We start from the raw sequence: 20,888 nt of genomic DNA, 5'->3' as shown, positions 1-20,888 counted from the left end.
GTTACTTGTAGATTTCTGATTAACACCTCATGCAGAATAAAATAATACAAATATTTTGTGCAACTTTTGGATGCTTCAAAAGTAACGTTAGTTCTTTGTTTGAAATCTTGCGTCACACGCCTCAAGTTTTTTACTTTGAACGGCCGTTCAAGGTCAAATGCTATCTGTTTCATCAGTTGTCAGAGCATTCAGCTGTTGCACTTAAAAAAAAAAAAGACTAGCGAGACAATTTTTCCATGTGTCATTTTTTTCTGAGGCAACTGCGAAGGCAGCTATTATTTTTTGCTTTGATTTTGCGTCTTGCTGCTCCAGTGTATTTATGCGAGCATAGCTAGAAAATAAGCGTAGCCCCCTGCGACCGAGTCATTTCAAGGTGCAATGAGTTTTACTGCTAATTTGCCTTTCGGTTTGTTGAGCCACTATTGCATAAATTCTCGTTCTGAATGGCAATGACGTCCGCTGTTAGCGCTGCTGCCACCAGTCGTCTTTCGCTTGTCAGCCGCCTTTGTTCATTTGCGTTTGCTAAAGCACGGAAGAATGAAGTCGCATTTGTTCAATTTGCTTTTGCGAGAGTACGGACGAACCGCACCTTAAAAAAAAAGTCACTAACTGGCTCGATGCCACAGCCACAAACTCATCTTATCTATAACAGTTTTTCTTTTTCAACCCTCCCAGTGAAAGCACTGTTCGGTTGCTTGCCTGAACAATGGTTGCTCGCCGCCCTACCCCGTTCGTCGCCATTGTCACTTTGAACATTCTAATCATGACATTTTTTTTAGCGACTTTGTAGCGCGGCATATTTCAAGTTCTAAGGGCTGCCAGTGAACAGTAAGAAGCATGAAGTCATAAGCAATTAACTATTTCGTAAGCTTATTCATGAAGGTTGCTGGTCTGGTTATACCCGCGTAAATGAGCCATTACAAAAAAAAAAATAAGGGATAAACGCGCGCAAGGCACCGGTATTCCTGCCAGAAAGCAAGATGTTGTCGCGCTCGACATAAATACGAACCACTGGCTCGTGAAATTTTATCTGAATAATGCAGGTATGTGACCACTGCTTCATCCCGCATCAAGGTTGTAATATTTGCGGACAGCGTATGAATTGCTCATTGTGTTAGTGCGCTCGTAATGGCTTTCCTGGAGTAAAAACAGCAGTGAAATTCTAGTAGTGCTCGTTTCTGCTTATAGTTTTCACTCCGCCTATTTAATCGTCTTATTTCTTATTGTAACCTCGTCTACAGAGCTCCTGAAATAAATGAGGCGTATTCGTTAGGTTTTTATATTTTTGAGTATGAAGTCACTGAGGGAAGATTTAAAGGGTTTGTGAAACGAGACAACGTTTGCAGGAAGGGCAACTGAGCCAAAGCATACAAGAGCAACTATGTTCGCATTGTTTTTCTGCTTCTAAGCTATGATATTCTTCGTTTTCTTGGCTCTACATGCGAACATCCGCATGATGGTCGGGGCGACTTTTGGGCGTTGTTCGCGGCGTTACGCGTTTGCATAATTGCGCGCATCCAGTCGCACAGTGCGCACAGTGCACTTGCCGAGTGCGGTTTTTCAATCAGCCCTGCTGCATTCTTTTACGGCGAAAGCCTTTACTGGGGCCTCCCCTCGATCGGTCGTCTTAAGTGAAGTCCGTTGTAGCAACTCTAGTTGTCGTCGAAATCCGTAAGCCAAACTAAGAGAAAAAAAAGAAGAGGAAGAAGGGAAACAAGAAGAAGAGAAGACAGAAATCAAGCCAAGTCAAGAGAAATAATAAAGAAGAAACAAAAAAAGAAGAGAAGGAAGTAGAGGAAGAAAGATAAAAGAAAGAACGAGAAGCAGAAGAAACAAAAATAAGAACAGAAGAATAAGAAGCTGTTGGGGAAGAAGAAGAGAGAAAGAATAAAAGAAGCAGGGAGAGATAACGGACGTACACCTCCAGTCTTTTTTTTTCTCTTCGTTATACTATTAACGCTAGCAATTAAAGATGGTTTATAGTTTATGGCGGGTTAAACGTCCCAGAGCGACTCAGGCTATGAGGGACGCCGTAGTGAAGGACTCCGGAAATTTCGACCACCTGAGGTTCTTTAACGTGTTCTGATATCGCACTAGTAGTTAAAGAGGGCGCACGTTCGGCCTACTCTGTCCGTATACATCTGCGCGTATGTCGCCGCTAAATCCAATCATACCCGGTGTTTCAGAGATAACTTGGTTTGGTTTATGGGGTTTAACGTCCCAAAGCGACTAAGGCTATGAGAGACGCCGTAGTGGAGGGCTCCGGAAATTTCGACCACCTGGGGTTCTTTAACGTGCACTGACATCGCACAGTACACGGGCCTCTAGAATTTCTCCTCCAAAGAAATTCTAGCCGCCGCGGCCGGGATCGAACCCGCGTCTTTTGGGTCAGCAGCCGAGCACCATAACCGCTGAGCCACCGCGGCGGCAGAGATAACTTTCAAAGCTTTCTAAAAATAGCGTAGTTTAAATCAAGAGAAGCACTTTTCAGGCGCAAACTGTCAGCAGCACCAGACGACGGAGTTAAATAATGCGTAGCAATTAGACAGATAATTTATTAAGATCTCCTCATTAGCTTTTTATTCATCGCAACCTGGTGGTCACTTCCAAAAGCGAGTTATAGTAGCCACGGACAGGACCCCATCGGCAGCACAACTGCAATGCGGTCGTCTTACACCGGCAATCTTCCCACCTTTCAGGTGCTTTTTCTGGCCCTATCGCCAGCACCGAGCGATACCGGCGGTTTCGGTGCTGCTGCTTCTGCGCCATGGACTGATCGGTGCGCTGCCCGTGCGGAAGTTCCTGCCTCGTCATGCAGTCCGTCATTCGAACCATCCAGCGGACAGAGTTCCTTGCACCGCTGCCCCGTGGCGCTCTTGGACACATCGACGCCGAGCTTGTCGCCATCCGCCTGTCACAACCCGGCCTCCGCATCGAGAGCGACATCACCCAGACCCTTTAAAAACGCCCCCCATTCCATCGCACCCTTCAGTGGGCTCGGCAGCACAACTGCAATGCGGTCGTCTTACACCGGCAATCTTCTCACCTTTCAGGTAAGTAACCAGCATTCTCTGTACGCACGGCGTACCCGCTATTCTGCTTTGTTAGTGCTGCCGAGCCCCTGTTGTTGCATTGATATTGTTCGCGACTGTGCACATGTATTGTTCGAATTGCTAGCACTAGCTGGCGACGTAGAACTGAATCCCGGCCCTAACACGCGTACATCCTCAACTGAAGCGTCTGATGACATAATGGCGGCACTCAATCAAATCCGAGAAGGGCAAACCTCTATACTAAACGAAATGAAATCGATGAAAACTAAACTCTCCCGGAACGATGAAGTACTTGACGAAATCAGGCAGAGGCTATCCAAAATTGAAAGCGAGTTTTCTTCAATACCAGCACTAAAATCTCAAGTCGAAAACATCCAGGCGCTCGTTGAGGAGAACGCGCATGAAATATCATCCATAACAAGCAGGCTTGACGATCAGGAGGACAGGGCACGTCGTTCTAACCTTTTGTTCTTTGGACTAACCGATGAAGAACAAGAAACGTGGTCGGAGTCTAAGGACTCAGTCGTAAATTTCTGTAGTACTAAACTGAACATTGAAATTACACCTACGGACATCGAACGGGCGCACCGACTGGGAAAATTTGATTCTAACAAAACTAGGCCTATTGTAGTAAAATTCGCACGCTTCAAGACTAAAGAACAGATACTTTCAAACGCAAACAAGCTGAAGAACACGGACTACCGCATAAGCCAGGACTACTCACTGAAAACCCGTACCGCACGGAAACATCTCGTCGAATATGGAAAGGCACAACCGAAAACATTTAAGCTGCGTCATAACAAACTCATTATCAACAACAAAGCGTACATATTTAACCATACTATGCAGAAAGTCGTCCCAATAACCCCGTAGCTAGACCGCAACACCAGCACGACTCATAATACGAATGCCGTATCATTTCTGTACACTAACATAAGAAGTTCACTACCCAAGCTTGACACACTTCGTAGCCTAATCGGCACGACGGAAAGCAAGCTTATCATATTAACTGAAACATGGTTAAACTCAACCATCCACGACACAGAAATTCTTTCATTTCTTCCTGAATTCAATATCTTCCGGCATGATCGCGAAAATAGGCGCGGCGGTGGTGTACTCATAGCTACCCACCACTCCCTCCACTGCACTCTAACATCACTTCTTCTTTAGAAGCCTTGTTTGTAATATGCAACATCTCATACCCACCCATTATTATCGGAACCTTCTATCGAGCCCCAGACGCAGATCCCTCGTTTTCTGAACACTTCTACAACGCCGTTCACTTTTTAACATCGTCATACCGTCAAGCCTCCATTTTCCTGTTTGATGATTTTAACTTTCCTGCTATCACATGGTCTGACGTCACATTAACAACAGCTAAAAATAACGCCGAAAGCGCTTTCGTCAATGCATGCCTTACATTCGGGTTATCCCAGCTTGTTTCCATCCCTACTAGAGAAGATAACCATTCCGCGAACATACTAGACTTAGTGCTCACCTCCCACCCCTACAACATATCTTCCCTTACGTATCTACGTGGCATTAGTGATCACAAAATAATACAAGCCTCGATCTACTGCCAGCTACCTCATACCAAAAAAGCTAAGAAGAAACTAACACTTTATCATAAAGGGGATTACGCAAAATTAAATAAGTTATCTGAGTTTAGCACGTCGTATCTAGCAGATTTCACCACTCGTTTCATTGAAACCAACTGGTCGCTTTTCAAGCACAAAATGCACGAACTCATCGATGCACATGTTCCTACTATAACCGTAACCGAAAGATCAATGTCCCCCTGGTTCAACACTACATTAAAGCGCCTAAGCAACAAAAAGAAAAGACAATATCGAACAACTAAACGCTTAAACACCCCTTCCGCTTGGGAAAAATACTACACCACTGACAAAACGCTTCAATCACTGATCACTAGAACTAAGCGCGCCTTCTATTCAAATACATTGCCTAATATGCTACTCACAAATCCTAGACAATTCTGGAAAATTATTAACCCAACCCAATCCAATCCCTTACCTCTTCTCGACGAACACAACGATCCTATTCCTGATCCGGCAGTGCCTCAAGCTCTAAATTCCGTATTTTCATCCGTATTTACTAATGAGCCTGGTGATAACCTCCCAGATTTCCCGCAATACAATCACCCAGTCATGCCTGCCATTACCTTTGACGCTATTGGTATCGAGAATTTAATAGACAACCTTAAGGTCTCATCCTCAGCCGGTGTCGACGGGATCAACTCCAAACTACTCAAGAACACAAAAAATATTACAAGCCTAATACTCTCGTACATATTTCAGCAATCATTATCATCTGGAGTGATGCCACAGGACTGGAAGGTAGGCAAGGTGATTCCAGTACCAAAAAAAGGTTTGCCATCTTCATGCAAGAGCTATCGTCCCATATCCCTCACAAGCATTTGTTCGAAGTTAATGGAACATGTAATTTACTCTCACATCGTCAATTTCCTTATATCAGTAAATTTCTTTCATCCTTGTCAGCACGGTTTCCGAAAAGGTATGTCATGTGACACTCAACTAGCTCTCTTCATTAATGACGTTAGTACTAACCTAGACCTTAACATACCAGTGGATGCATTATTTTTGGATTTTGAGAAAGCTTTCGACAAAGTTCCCCATAGACGGCTTTTTCTTAAACTTTCACGACTGAACCTTAACCCTCTCATTCTTGATTGGATACGAAGCTTCCTCACTAACCGTCAACAGTTCGTACATGCTAATGGACACTCCTCCCCCTTGCACCCTGTTGTTTCTGGTGTGCCACAAGGCACAGTACTCGGCCCTTTGCTTTTCTTAATCTACATTAATGACTTGCCTACTGGTATCACTTCTAACATGCGATTGTTTGCAGATGACTGCGTAATCTACCGGCCTATCACTAACACCAGCGATCCCAAAATATTGCAAGCAGACCTGGACTACATCGAATCTTGGTGCAACAAATGGCTCATGTCTTTAAACACTAATAAAACATCGTTAATTACATTTCATCGCAGGCAGTCCTTTGTTTCACCAAATTACTATATCTCTGGCTCCGTAATTTCCGCTGTTGAATCTTATATATACCTTGGTGTCACCATTTCTAATTCCCTGAACTGGGCGTCCCACATTTCTAACATTACTAAAGACGCCAACCGCGTGCTCGGTTTTTTACGTCGTAACCTGCGTCTAGCACCTCCTTCTATAAAACAGCTTACCTACATAACACTCGTCCGTCCCAAATTGGAGTACGCATGTGCAGTTTGGGACCCTCATCAGACAAATCTTTCTCTCGCCCTCGAATCCATTCAAAATCGTGCAGCAAGATTCATTCATTCGAACTACTCCTATCATTCAAGTGTCACTAATATGAAGTTGCAATCTAATCTTCCATCCCTCGATTCGCGACGTAAAATAGCCAGACTATGCCTTTTTCACAAGTTTTACCACTCATCACTTGGAAGCTGTGTCATCGTCCCTGCACATCGAGCCTCTCACCGCCTTAACCACGGCAAAGCAGTCTACCCGCCATCAGCACATACCACTGCGCATCTGAACGCTTTTTTCGTTCAGACAGCAAAGGACTGGAATCACCTTCCTGCCGAAGCAGTTCGCCACATCCATCCAGACCGCTTCAAGTCATTCATCGAAAGAATAACATAACGCCTGTAATAAGCCCACCCCTCATGTAATACCCCAACTGGGGCATTTGAGGTATAATAAATAAATAAATTCTAGTTTTTGAAAGACGACAAAGTCGCTCTCTTGAGCTCTGCAACACAAAACCAAAACTAAGCGCATGAGGACTGCACGAATTTAAGCGCAAGTGCAACGTCTGTTCTTGACGTGTTGCAATTTCTATAGGCACGCAGTTCGAACTGCCTGCACTATAGAACCGTAGCACGCACTTTCTTTTGTGTAGTTGCTCGGTGCAAGAAAAAGAAGCGTCTCCAATTATGTGGCCGTCATTCTTGACAGCGAATAAGCAAAATAACGTGCCTGCGTAGCGTGGAGTAGAGTAGCGTAGGCAGTTAGATATAGGCGCCGCGGGCATCGCAACACGTCATCAGCGAACGTTGCATTTGCACCGAATTTCATGAGGTCAGTTTCTGTTTTTGCACCCTCCCTCCTCCCCGCTAGAAAAAAAAAAAACACACCGCATTTCCTTTCGCGGCAGTGCTTTAGAGAATGACTTTTCTCTCTTTTAAAAAACTGATATGGCATCGTGTTGTCCGTGTCTACTAACTCGCCTTTGGTACTGGCCACCAGCCTTTGCCAAAGTTTTAATTAGTAAATTTTAAATAATCTGCTGATTAGCACGATTTCATTTTCACTACCTGACACCCGCCGTGCTGATAAGTGTGTTCCTGAAAAATTTTCTCTTTATTTCAAATACCTCTGTGTTCGAAATTTTTGAAATGCTCACTGAAAACCTAAACAATTTCGGTTTTTTTTTTCGACAATAGAGGGCAAGCTAGATAAAATTTAATTACCCGACTACACGAATAGGATTCTCGGATGCGTAATGTTAATCGCACTTAAAAAAAGAGACCCAAACTGAGGCGTCATTGCAAAATGCAGGTAAAAGGACATTGACAAACCATATTGCCAACCCAATAGAATTAGCCGCCGCGGTGGCTCAGCGGTTATGGTGCTCGGCTGCTGACCCGAAAGACGCGGGTTCGATCCCGGCCGCGGCGGCTGGAATTTCTTTGGAGGAGAAATTCTAGAGGCCCGTGTACTGTGCGATGTCAGTGCACGTTAAAGAACCCCAGGTGGTCGAAATTTTCGGAGCCCTCCACTACGGCGTCTCTCATAGCCTTAGTCGCTTTGGGACGTTAAACCCCATAAACCAAACCAAACCAAACCAAACCAATAGAATTAAGCCGATGAGAACACATGAAATGTTCCGTAAAGTTCAACATCGCCAGAAAAGTTAAGCATTCGCTGCTCGTTGGACCTTTTGGTTAACCACATTTCCCTGAGCTTAAACTATTTCTTTTCGTAAAACATGAAAGCCATTTTTCTAATTTAAAGCCACCGCGTAGGCTCAGCGGCTATGGCGCTCGGCTGCTGTCCCGAAAGACGCGGGTTCGATCCCGGCCGCGACGCTCACATTTCGATGGAGCCGAAATGCTAGATGCCCGTGTACTGTACGATGTCAGTGCAGGTTAAATAACTCCAAGTGGTCGAAATTATCCGGAGCCCTCCACTGCGGCGTCCCTCATAGCCTGAGTCACTTTGGGGTGTCAAAACTCCATAAAGCTAAATTTTCTTTGAAGCCATGAAAAGTCCCAGTTACAATGACCACAAATATAGCTTCTTGCGATACAAATCTAATGCAAGGCTTCACAATGACACAGTGCCACCGTGGTGGCTCAGTCGTTATGGCGCTCGGGTGCTGACCTAAAAGAAGCGGGTTCGATCCCGGCCGCGGCAGTCGAATTTCGATGGAGGCGAAATTCTAGAGGCCCGTGCACTGTGCGATGTCAGTGCGCGTTAAAGAAGTCCAGGTGGTCGAAATTCCCGGAGCCCTTCACTGCGGCGTCCCTCATAGCCTGAGTTGCTTTGTGGCGTTAAACTTCAGGAACCATAAACCATCACAATAATACAAGCAAAGCAGGCAGGAAAAAACATAAAGCGCCTGCTTTTTTTGTCTACGAGGAGAAACAATGGCAGCGATTGCTGTGCTGAAAAGCAAGAACATATAAAAATAAACTCCACGGTGCAAAAGGGGGGGGGGGGGGTGGGGGGAGAGAGAGAGAGAAATGGCGATTAAATGTTTCATCAACTGCATTTGCGCCATCCTGAATGACTCAGTATTTAAAGCTAAATTGTGGTTCTCGACTCTACAGTGTTGATTTGTTACGCGCAATATGCGTATGGCAGTACCTCCAACCAGCCTTTTTTATTTTATTTTTTCCTCTCTCCAAACCCGTTTCTATAAAGAACAGATGGCTGGAACGAGGAAATCAAGCAACTAAGCAAGCTTGCACGTAATGACTTCGTGCGTTACGGAATTCTAATTTAAGATAGGTTGATATAGTACGCCCGGGCTGCAAAGATCCTCTTTTTACAAAAGGAGTTCGAAAGGCTACCAAAAGATCTGTATTGGAACACTCCCGCCGACATCGCCTGAAATGTTGTGCGCCAACAACAACAGTGATTAATTTGTTTATGCGTCTGCTGAAGCACTACTCGATTTTCGAAGAGCTCGACCACAAGCGCAAAAACTTTCCGCGGACAGGCGCCATTACTTGGACGTCAGGAATATTTCCGCGGTCAGTTCAGCGTGTATGGATTTCAGTGGCGAAACTTTTAAGACCAGCCGTTTTTCGCCATTCACTTGACAAAGAGCTAATCGAGTTTTCGGGTCGTGCACCCAGAGACGACTAATTTTATACCCCAGACCTGCAAAATAAGAAGCAAGACTGGAATTTAGAATGTTCAGCATGTCTGCTTCGGAAGCTGAATAAGTATCATCGGGAATCGTCCGCCGGCAGCTCAACCTTTGCCCTTTCGCTTCAATGTTCGCCAATGTACAAAGTCTTGGTAGGAAAAACTTGTGCCTTGCGTCTAGTTCAGCTTAAAAGAAAAGCAGAAGAAAACATAGCGTATCATTTGATGCACAAAGAGAAAAGCGGAAAAAAGCAGCGGAGTATGGGCCAAAACAATAGGCTGCATTTTTAGAATAATGTGCCAGCATCCTATTCAAAAGCGAATAATAAGGCGCAATGGCATGGACTTATAACTAATCCTACAAGGCAGTAACAAAAAGGAGACGGCAGCGTCATCGCTATGCATCTTTCTTCAGTAATCTTGGTAGGAACTTTTGCTAGGACCCCCAAAATAGAGTGATGTTTCCGCTTGCATCACAGCTAGTGACGCTTTGGGATTTTGGGTAGAGGTGAATTGAGCCCCCGTTAATAAACCTCTTGTCGTCTTTGTCAGTCATCCAATACGCTCTTACAGAAAAAAAAATGAAATAACGCCGCTTAAGTGCTAGTGAAGAGCGGAGACAGGAGTATTGATCGAGGATAAAAAACGCGTGGTAGCTTTTACACGATGCCGCAATAGCTGGTCTTTGCAATCAGGAACCGCGGGAATATTCTTTTTGCCTTAGGTGTAGACTTCCTCTTTTTCTTTTTCACAGCTGCAGCTGCTAAGATCATGTTTCCCGCTAATGCAGCACCGGTATCGTTTGCGTAACACTCCAGGTGCAACGCGCCACGCTGATTGGTCAGAATGGAGTGACTTCATGCATGATATCATGACAACGCGCCAAGCTGATTGGCCAGAATACCGAACAGTGATTAGTCCGAAACACAAAAACGTCACCGGTGATGTCACCAGACATTCACTACAGCTTACCCACGGAGCTATGAGAATGTGGCCGCATAAACGCAAATGGCAGTCTACGAAAATGTCAAGATATTTCATTAACACCTCGTTTTGGGTTAGTTGGTGCATACTTGAATTACAGAAAAAAATAGGACGAGCGCTTGTGCCTCGTCCTCGTTCCTTTCTCGTAGTGTGCATGGCTTGGCGCCATTTTTTTTTTCTCTAAAAAATGCCCAGAGTTACAACAATCCCGATTGGCATAGGCATTTCGCGCCACCCCAGCTGCCGCCGGTATTAGCATTGCTACAATGGTCCACATTCGACCAATTTTCCGTCGTTTCATTGTTCGCACTTCATTCTTGAAAGTATATACACTTAGGTCATAGAAAGCGAAAGCACGGGTTACAACATCGCGTTCTGGACATGCAAGAACTGTAAGCACTCACGGACGTCGTCGGCGTGCTCTTCTCCGAACTGCTGCACGGCGGCGGCGTGGAGGACGCCGTAGTTGAGCTGCAGCCCCCAGCTGAACGCGTTGACGAGGCACACGCAGGCGCACACCACCCAGCCCCAGCCACCCTCCGGGTAGTAGTGCTGCCTGATGGTGGCCGCTATGCGCTGCTCGGCGCTCGTCAGCCGAGGCGTCGTGGGCTCGGACCGAGACGAAGGCCTCTCCGGACGGCCGCCGCTGTCTGATCGTCCGTGCTGATGGCCTTTTTGCTTGCAACCAGAGGCACCGCCATCCTTTTCTCCTACGCATTTGTCTTCTTCGCCGTCGTGCTCGGCGTCCGCCTCTATTTCGTCAGACGGCCCTGCTCTCGGTAAAGATTCCGCAGTATCCATGCTCGAAGAACCGATCTGCCCTGCGGTTGTCTCTGCGGATGCCATATTGCGAAGTTCCTCCACAACACCGACAAGGCTTCTTAAGCACCAACTTGACCTGCAGCGTAGCCAACAACACTGGGTTTATCACGCCGGTTCCGTGGTAAAGTCCAAAGGTTGGCTGGTAACAAAGCGCCCTGAGGTCTCCGCAATGTCCTATTGGAACACAGCATGCTAAACACGGTGAGGAGTCTAACACACGCCTTCCTCTGATAACTTTTTCGGATGAAACTGGTACAGTCGAGTTCACATGAGCAGTCTATGGATCAATCCACGCATGCTGGTGTTTGTTTCAGCGACGTGGCATTGCCTTTGTTATGCCTCTGCTCGAAGATACGAGATGGCTCCGGATTCGCATATACATGTCAAATGTGTTGCAGGCTCGTTTCGGTCCATTCAGGAGGATGTCAGCATTGTCAAGTGGTTCACCATCACTCTGCGCAAGAGAAAACAAAACGTCATGCGAAAATCTTCACTTCGCAGTGCCTTTTTTGCATGCTTGGTCTTAGTACCGACTTTCATGGGCCCGCATTAACGCGACACTGTTTTATGTGGTTTGCACAATATTCTGATGAGTTTTGTCCCTCATAGGTGCCTTATGAAACTCTTCGAGTAAGAAAGGCTGATTACGAGCCTGGACAGTAAACCCAGGCATGCGCTGTATTATCCAGGAAACACTCGAAGGTGAAAGTTTTCCTGTAAGAGCACTGCGTACTGTCAACAGATCGCCTACGCATAACTGATAAACCTATTTTTGCTTTAAGTAAAAAAATTGCGCAAGGTCCATTTTTTACTGCCGGCGCGCATAAGTTGGGCCAGAGCTTTACTCAACACAGAAAAGCCGTTTGATAGCACAGATGCAGTGTAATTCCTGTGTAATAAATATTAAACGAAAAAGTATGTCGAACTATAGGATTCCTCAATCAGCAAGCGCTAACCCTTAGCATCACTCCCACAGCGTCATTAGCTGCTCCTCATAGGTAGAGATGCACGTGGTAGCCTAAGTCCAGGTAGCCTCAACAACAGAGGGAACAGTCGACTTGCACAGAAAAATGAATTCTATCGTTACTATCCCACTGAAGTAGATAATGTCTTGTGAATGTTATTCTTCCAACAGGAAACCATTCAGAAAAGGTGAAAGTATGCTTATCCGTGGTGGATGCGGAGTGGTCACTGGTTGAGTGCTCACCACGTGTTCTCTTTTATATTTCTGCGACCTGTGCACTTAAGTATTTCACCTTGTTCCCCGGAAGTATGCCGGCTACCAGTGGGCGAAATCATCTGCAACAGTACCGTTGTGGCATCCAGCATCAACAACGAACGATAAAAAGCAATGAACTCAATCGATGGTTCTGCACATAACCATGTTCCTGTCACCGCTACTTGCATAGCATCCACAGAGAAAAGGAAAAGAAGTAAAATGGAGCAATTGTGGTCTCTTCGAGCTGCATATTCCGGACCTTTGAAGCAGCAGAAGCACCGGAGATATAGCGAAAGTAAAGATTAACAGCTATTTCGAATCCATGCTTTTATGTTGCACAGAATGCACTCAGTTGCGCAGAAATGTTCTTTCCACTGCACCCCTGTTCTTTCCGGACGTTATGCCGCAACTAGTGCCGTTAACTGGGCTAAAACGACAGTCGGACTATAGGCAAGCGCAAAAACTGAGAAAAGGGTATACACGTAAGATGGGTCAGAAACTTTTGCGCCAAACTATTTCTTCTCAGTTCCAAAATCAGCAGTTAAACTGAAATATCACAGAACCTTGGAGCCCAAGAATTTCACAGCGCGGCAAGACGCGACATCCAGTCTATCAAAAACGTGCACAACTTTTGACAACGAAACACTCGAGAAAAATGTGGGGGTAGAACTGTGGAATTTCCTAAAGCACGATGAAAACCACGGGACGCTTTACGAAAGCCAAAACTTGTCATCAGAACTTGTCTTCAGAAAAATCAAAGAATAGCACGAAAATCTTGCGCACTTCTCCCAGCCTTTGGGGCACCTCCGGCGTCGTCTCCAGCTCGCGTTCACTCACGGTTAAAAGTTAATCACGGATAGCGCACAAACTCAAATAGCGTCGCCACCTCCAAGAAGAACCGTGTCGTGCTTGCTTGTATGCCCGCGTCATCCGCGCTGCCTTTCGTAGTCACTGACAGCCGCGTGCTACACATCCCGCCAGCTCGCGAAACGGGAGCCCACGGAGAGAAACGCCCCCTTATGCTTCTCCGCCTCGAACAGAAGCGAACCGCGAGCAGCGCTCACCGCCGCCAGCGCACAACTGGCAGGCAGACGATCCGGTCGCGGTGGTTCTCCCCCGGAGCTGGTGCGACTGCGCAAGCGCGCGGTGGCTGACTCCATCTGGTCTGGATGGCACGTGTCTCTCTTCTCCGCGAGCGGCTCCTGCGCGTAGGTGGGCGCTGAGGCGCCTAAAGTTGAGAAAACGCGGACGTCAACAGTTGCGCGGCTTGTCATTGCTAGCTCTTTATGGGCACAAACGGTGGAATGCTCAGTGAATGCCGAAACCTCCAAAGCAGGACAATAATAAACTGCTAAACTAACGAAGTCAGGACGTGTATACGAACGAGTGAATGAATTGTCGAAGGAAGCAATTACAGGTACGAGGAAAGAGAGGATGAAATGAATGAATGAATGAATGAAGTTTAAGATGTGCGGAGGAAAGAAATAAAAAAAGAATATAAATCGACCGCTAGATGAATGCGCTCCGTCGAGCGCATCTGCTGACGTGCCTTTATTCTCACCTTCTGGCTATAGCTGGAGATAGCCATGAGAAAATTTTGATGTTCCAAACGTAAACAGTATGGCGCTATTGTGCACGCGCACAGGTAGCGGAAGGGTAGCCACCGCGGTGGCTGAGTGGTTATGGTGCTCGGCTGCTGACCCGAAAAACGCGAGTTCTATTCCGCTGCGGCAGTAGCATTTCAATGGAGGCGGAATGCGAATGAACCATGGGCTGTGCGGAGTCAGGGCGAAATCATCCGGGCCCACCTCTACGGCGTCCCTCGTAGCTTGAGTCGTTTCGGGACGTTAAACCCTATTAGCCATAAACAAACCAGGTAGCGGAAGTTGCAAGTCATTTTTCGGGGTCACACCTTACTGCAGGGGCGCACTACAAAGCGGCACGAAATCCCTGCGCAGCATGTTGAGCACGGACTTGAAGGAAAAACGCCGTACGAGAAGGAAAGGGGGTTACCCTTGTGTTGTGACCTAATTTGTGTTCGTGCATGTCTGCGGGCATGCGCAACCAGATGCGGCATCTTTTTTTGAATGAATGTATGATTGTTTATTTCGCTTTTTGCCTTACAGAAAGCGTGGGTGACGAAAAAAAAGCGGTTCGCAAAAACCGCTTGACGGGCTTCGTCACCCGAAAAAGTCGACGATGACAGCAGCGGCAGTTCTTGCGGCATACAAATAACAATTCACATCTCAAACAAAACAGATTGTGCTATAATGCAGGTCGGGGGGTAGATATATTAAACAATGACAAGGGAAGAAAAAATAACCGTCGACATATGTATTTCAGTACCAGTACAACCTAATAAATAAAAGTTTCACGAAGTGCACGAAAAGTCATTGTGTTTATATTGTTATAAAAAGAAGAGTTCAAACATCTTGGTAGTATATATTTCAGCATAGTAAAACCATAGTTCGTTCTACATCTGGGTACCGAAAACATTTCAGCGTTTCTAGTTGTATACGGCGTGTTGTATGGCACCAGCTGCACAATACGGGACAAAAAGGGGTCATGAAACATGCGGCCGCAGAAAAACCGGCCGCATGTTTCAGCAAACGCCAATGTAAATCTTCACTGCACAACCTCGCCTTTGGAAGCCGCAAGGTGTCGTGAAACGATGTGAACAGAGTCAATCGAAATTGAAAATATTCAGTAGGTCTTGTGCAAAATTGTGGGAAACTCCCGTGCCCCTTTCGCAAAGCGTTATTTTGATCACACCAGGCGGGTAGCAATCATTTCGTGACTCACGTCTTCGTTATGGCTGCTATGACACCAAGAGACCTAGTCAGAATGAGTTACGAGCCAAAGTCCGTGATATCCCACACACGGCTACATTGTTTGGTGTCTAGCTGCTGGTGCATATCGTTCAAGGAATGCTTAACGATGATATGCTGTACTCGTCTCCGCTCCCAATGCTAAAATTTCCTACCGGATTTTTCAGTATTGCAGCTTTTTTCTGAGCGTTCGGTTCGACGAACTTGTGGGAATCCTGGCTTTGCGCCGTCGCCTTTGCGCGGCTGTGCCGGCCGCCCGCGTTGTTTCTCCTCTTTCCCTTGCTCCCGCCTCAGGCGGTGGAGAGGCGGCTGGGTGACTAATCACTGTCATTTAGCCACAGCTCCGCCCCGGCTCCCCAAGGGCCTTTGCCATTGGCGCCTTTTGGCGGGAATTCGGGACCCCGCTTTGGGCGGCCGCGCGCCGCGCGACCGTCCGAGCGGGGCCCAGAGAGAGAGATCCCTCCGAGACAGCGTAAGGTGCGTACGTTACTGTTTTGTCCGTGCCGGCCTTTGCCGTTCGGACCAGTGCTTACTCGAGCTCGCCCGCACGTGTCCTCTGACCTGCAGCGGCTCGAGCCTGTCCAGCGGGGTCCAGCGACCTCTGACAGGCGTACCTTGCGTTGAATGCCCACTCTCTCTCGCAACCGGCCCAACGGTCGACACGAGAGGGAGATCACAGCACTGCCGCGGGGACATTCTCCTGCAGCGGCGTGCTAGCGGTGCGCATTACTCGAGTCGCTTCGTGCGCGCAGCGGAGCCTTGCTCCTCGCGCGCCCCCGGGACGGGGTGACTATTGAGTGTGTGTGTATCAGCTGGAGGACGATGTGAATAAACGTCTCCTTTGTGAACTTGGAGGCCTATTTCTTTGCGGCGAATCGCTCTCCTCCCAGCGGAGGTTGAGTGCGCTGCATCGGTGTCCCAGTGTGTGTGTGGTGACGGCTGATCGGGGCCCTTGGCTCGCGCGAAGCTCGAACCCGCGGTGGGTGGTGGCCTGTGTCCACTTAGGAACCCACAACTGACGCCCAACGTGCTTAAGTCATTGGCGCTTACGCCTTTGATGGCACATTAGCCGAGCAGGTCGCCTTGACGATCACGCTTGCGCACCATGTCTAACACCCCCAGCGGGGCACTCGGCAGCTACATGTCGGCTCCCTACGGAGTTGTAGCGTCGTTTGATCCGCTGGCTGCTGTTCCTTCGAATAGCTAGACACCGTGGTTGGCCGCGGCCCCCCATCGGGGTTTACGGCGACACAACCCAAAATGTCGACCACGCGGCTCCCATTGGAGCTGTATCGGAAGCACCCTGCGGTGCATCCGCTGGTCACATGCCTCAGCTGTGCAAGCTTTCCGTCCAGTGCGAAAGCAGTTCGTGTCACGCTGCCGCAACCGGCAGTTTCGAACAGCAGCAGCCGTGCCCCGCGAGCAGTCAATTCTGCTCTGGGAACGGCGAGGCGCTGGCCCGGTTCCCTGTGGAAACCACGCCGCTCATCGAACTAGGAGCCTTGCCTCCCTCGTTCGTGCAGCCCGCCCAAGCCTCCACTGAGGCAGGGGTGCAGTGCGCTCAGTTGGCTGATGCGGCTCCGCGAGCCTGCGGGTCGGCTGGCGCGCTGGGCTCTCCTGATACAGCATTACGACTTTTCCGTGCAGTGTCGAAAGGGGAGCACAAACGTGGTAGCTGACGCGCTATCCCGTGCCCCACTCGCCAGCGGCGCCTTGACGCCTGTAGGCGGAGGGGGCGAAACAGCGGACGAGCCGCCAGGCGGCAAGGAGGGGGAGCCCGCAAACGGGTTAACCCATTCCGCTAACCAGGCAAGCAGCGCTTCGCAAAGCGGTCGAGAGGCAAAGCTCTTCGTGAGCGCCTCGGAAGTGCCGACGCGAACGGAAATTTTGGCTGCAAACCTGAGTGGGGACGAGACCATGCTCCCCTCTGGGATGACTGGAATCGTTTTCAGCCGTAAAGAGCTACTGAAAGCCCAGCAAAATGACCCGTTTTGTCGCGAGGTGAGCGACGGTCTCAGGGAGACGGAGCGCCGTGACGCTACTTGTATTGTAGCGGGCGCAGGGGGGCAGAAGCCAGCGTGTGTCGCGGCGAACCCCGGGGATTCATATTTGCTGGACAATGACGGGCTCGTGCTGAAGTACATAGCCACCGATGACGAGTCCATCGACCCGTTCTAGGTGGTTATCCCCAAAAGTCTGAGAGGCGCACTTTTGCGATTCTCTCATGACGAACCACTGGCCGGTCATCTGAGTGGCTCCAAAGTTTTTTCAAAACTGAGTCATTCGGTGACGTGGCCTGGCATGAAGCGTGACATTTTCCGCTATTGCCGTTCCTGCCATGTCTGTCAAGCGGTGAAGTCACGGGGCGGCAAGCCGCCTGGAATGACGAAACCGTTTGACAGTGTGCGTCCGTGGCAGATGGCCACCTGCGATTTGATGGGGCCTTTCCCCAGGAGCAAGCAGGGGTTCAATGACCTGAAGGCCTACGCGTCACGGTCTGACGAGCTTGCGCCGGTACCCATTGGTATCAAAGGCAAGCGCAAAGGCACAACTGGTGCTGCGGAACGCAAGCGTACGGAGCACCGGTACAATCTGAGGCGACGGTCACCGGTGTGATTGATGCCGGACGGCGGACTTTTCCGCAACCGAAGGCACGCAGCCTCAGCTAGCTGGCGAGCTTTCTCGTCAGGCCCTACCTAGGCGAAGCACGGTGTGTTGTTGTTTTTTTTGTTTTTTTTTTTGTTTTGCAGCATGCTCAGTTCCAGCCTTGTGTGTTTATCAGTTTATTTATTTGTTTTGTTTAGTCAGTTTTTAGCCACTTTCGTTTCCAGCTTGTTCGTCGGTTTTCGTTCTAACGTACCGAGATGTACATAGGTAACATGCGTCTGCGTTGGCGTTCAGTTTTTTTAACCAGACTTGTACATATGTATACTTCAGCCGCTCTCTCTTGCGCTTATCTTTTGAAGCGCAGAGTTTGTCTGTCGTTTGTACGGCGCCTTTTCTCATTTCCGGCCCGACTGTGGGTGGTTGGCTCGTTAAGGAGCCGTGTGTCGCGGTGCGAGTTTTGTGCGGCCCGTATGGAGGGGAAGTTGGCGGGGCGTTTGGGGCGATGGGGGGGGCGGAAAGTGCACCCTTTGACCCTCGCCGCGGCGCCTCTGGACGCTTCTGATGGGGGGGTCGTTGTCGCCGACCAGCGTCCGCGCACGTGCCGGTGTACGTGCACATGTGTTTGTGTTTGTGGCTGTGTGCGCGCGTAACCATGAGCCAAGGCGACGCCTGTCTGTGAGTTGTGCCGTTGTGTCCTTCTGCGTGAGCGCGAGGATGAGAAGGACCCCTCGCTGTGGACAAGGTTACACATCTGGACGCCGCCGAACGTCCTCGCCCGTTTCAGCCGGCGTGAAGGGGGTGCACTAACTTTCTTGTGCCCGAACGTGATGTCGTGTCCAAGGGCGCGAGGTCAGTGCTCTGCCGCGGCCCCGTCGTCATCAACGCACCCTACATCAACGGAAAGAAGACCGCCATCAGTCGTCGGCCCTCCCAACCCGTTCAACTTGAAGTCTGCGAGCGGTGAGTCGCCGACAGGCCCACTGGGCCGCGCCATCGAACTTTGAGGCTGACATCCACCTGTCACATAGTTGTACAGTTGAATTCACATCTTGTGTACCATGTATATAATCTGCAAGCTGTTTTTGATTTACTGAAGCGTATGCAAGTGTTTGTTTGCCTTGTTTTCCTTTGTGTGTGTTTTTTTCTTACGTTGTTCTGGCTGGAACTGAAGTGTAGCTAGTTTTTTTTGTGTGTGTGTATTCATTTCTTTATTTTTGGAACTGAAGTGTAGCTTTTTTTTTTGTGTATTGATTTCTTTATTTTTGGCCGCGTGCTTTGCCGATGGGTAGGAGGGCATTTAAGGAGAGGGGGATGTGGGAATCCTGGCTTTGCGCCGTCGCCTTTGCGCGGCTGTGCCGGCCGCCCGCGTTGTTTCTCCTCTTTCCCTTGCTCCCGCCTCAGGCGGTGGAGAGGCGGCTGGGTGACTAATCACTGTCATTTAGCCACAGCTCCGCCCCGGCTCCCCAAGGGCCTTTGCCATTGGCGCCTTTTGGCGGGAATTCGGGACCCCGCTTTGGGCGGCCGCGCGCCGCGCGACCGTCCGAGCGGGGCCCAGAGAGAGAGATCCCTCCGAGACAGCGTAAGGTGCGTACGTTACTGTTTTGTCCGTGCCGGCCTTTGCCGTTCGGACCAGTGCTTACTCGAGCTCGCCCGCACGTGTCCTCTGACCTGCAGCGGCTCGAGCCTGTCCAGCGGGGTCCAGCGACCTCTGACAGGCGTACCTTGCGTTGAATGCCCACTCTCTCTCGCAACCGGCCCAACGGTCGACACGAGAGGGAGATCACAGCACTGCCGCGGGGACATTCTCCTGCAGCGGCGTGCTAGCGGTGCGCATTACTCGAGTCGCTTCGTGCGCGCAGCGGAGCCTTGCTCCTCGCGCGCCCCCGGGACGGGGTGACTATTGAGTGTGTGTGTATCAGCTGGAGGACGATGTGAATAAACGTCTCCTTTGTGAACTTGGAGGCCTATTTCTTTGCGGCGAATCGCTCTCCTCCCAGCGGAGGTTGAGTGCGCTGCATCGGTGTCCCAGTGTGTGTGTGGTGACGGCTGATCGGGGCCCTTGGCTCGCGCGAAGCTCGAACCCGCGGTGGGTGGTGGCCTGTGTCCACTTAGAAACCCACAAACTTCACCCGTGCGCAGCGATGTATCGCCATAAGAGACTCCGCCATAAGAGTACTAACCTGAAGCAACTGTAATTAATTACAAAATTGCTTTTCTTTTTTTTTCGGACATAGACTTATTCGCTTATCAGCGGCTGCGAGTAGAATTCTACGCAGAGTTACTCGCTTATCAGCAGCTACAGTTGCCGGTCTTTAGCCTGTATATCTCACTGCTTGATAGCAACCCTTTCCCTCCAACTCCACGCGTCCAAAACGAAATTAAACGCTCTTCAAGAATTCGCAACGCTGGCCGGCAGCGCTATTCCAAGTCCACGAGAAGGAGAGTGCAAAAGCCGCCGTGGGTGGCACTTCTCTCTCTCTCTTTTTCTTTTTCCTCGCCAAAGCCGAGAATACTTCGTCGGTGGGCCCAACGCGAAAAATGCGCCTCTTGCGAGGTGCTGAAATTTCTTCGCGCTCTTCTTCAGAGACAGATTGTTTAAACGCGTCTAATGAAAGACAAACAGGCCTCGAACTCGCAGTTGGGGCACGCAGCAAATACACAGAACGCGCGCACTACACACTCGGCCTTTCGAATGGCTCCCCTCGGTTCCGGCGCGATAAGTGCCAGCTTCGGCAGTGAGCTTTGCGATTAGAAAAATTGCCCCGCAATTACAGCTGGAGCTGCGTGCACTCCTGCCTGGATTACGAGGGTGAGTGCACAGGTGCAAAGGGTTCGTTTTCTTTCTGTATGTCTTCGGCAGTGTCACCGCGAGGATCGTTTTGTTGGAGCCGTTCCGGTAATAGGCGGTTGCCGGCGAAAGACGACACGAGTTCCGGAGTCCGAAGAAATTCAAGCCGCC

At 49.1% G+C, this 20,888-nt stretch overlaps 1 protein-coding gene across 1 annotated transcript in view; it reads right to left on the bottom strand.

The window, feature by feature from the left end:
- The window catches only part of LOC149358589 (monocarboxylate transporter 11-like), a 52,188-nt gene extending 38,715 nt beyond the window's left edge, over positions 1 to 13,473 (bottom strand). Inside the window, exons 1-2 of the mRNA XM_089568872.1 lie at positions 13,278 to 13,473; positions 10,858 to 11,729 (exon numbers count right to left, since the gene is read on the bottom strand). Of these exons, the coding sequence (XP_089424998.1) occupies positions 10,858 to 11,299 (442 nt within the window). The 5' untranslated portion in view covers positions 11,300 to 11,729; positions 13,278 to 13,473. The remainder of the gene's footprint in view (positions 1 to 10,857; positions 11,730 to 13,277) is intronic.
- Positions 13,474 to 20,888: the final 7,415 nt, after the last annotated feature.

This window comes from Amblyomma mixtum, chromosome 2 (genome assembly GCF_055824585.1).
Source record: "Amblyomma mixtum isolate Tamu chromosome 2, ASM5582458v1, whole genome shotgun sequence".
In the NCBI taxonomy this organism is placed as follows: domain Eukaryota; kingdom Metazoa; phylum Arthropoda; class Arachnida; order Ixodida; family Ixodidae; genus Amblyomma; species Amblyomma mixtum.
This window is presented reverse-complemented; position numbering and strand designations above follow the sequence as displayed.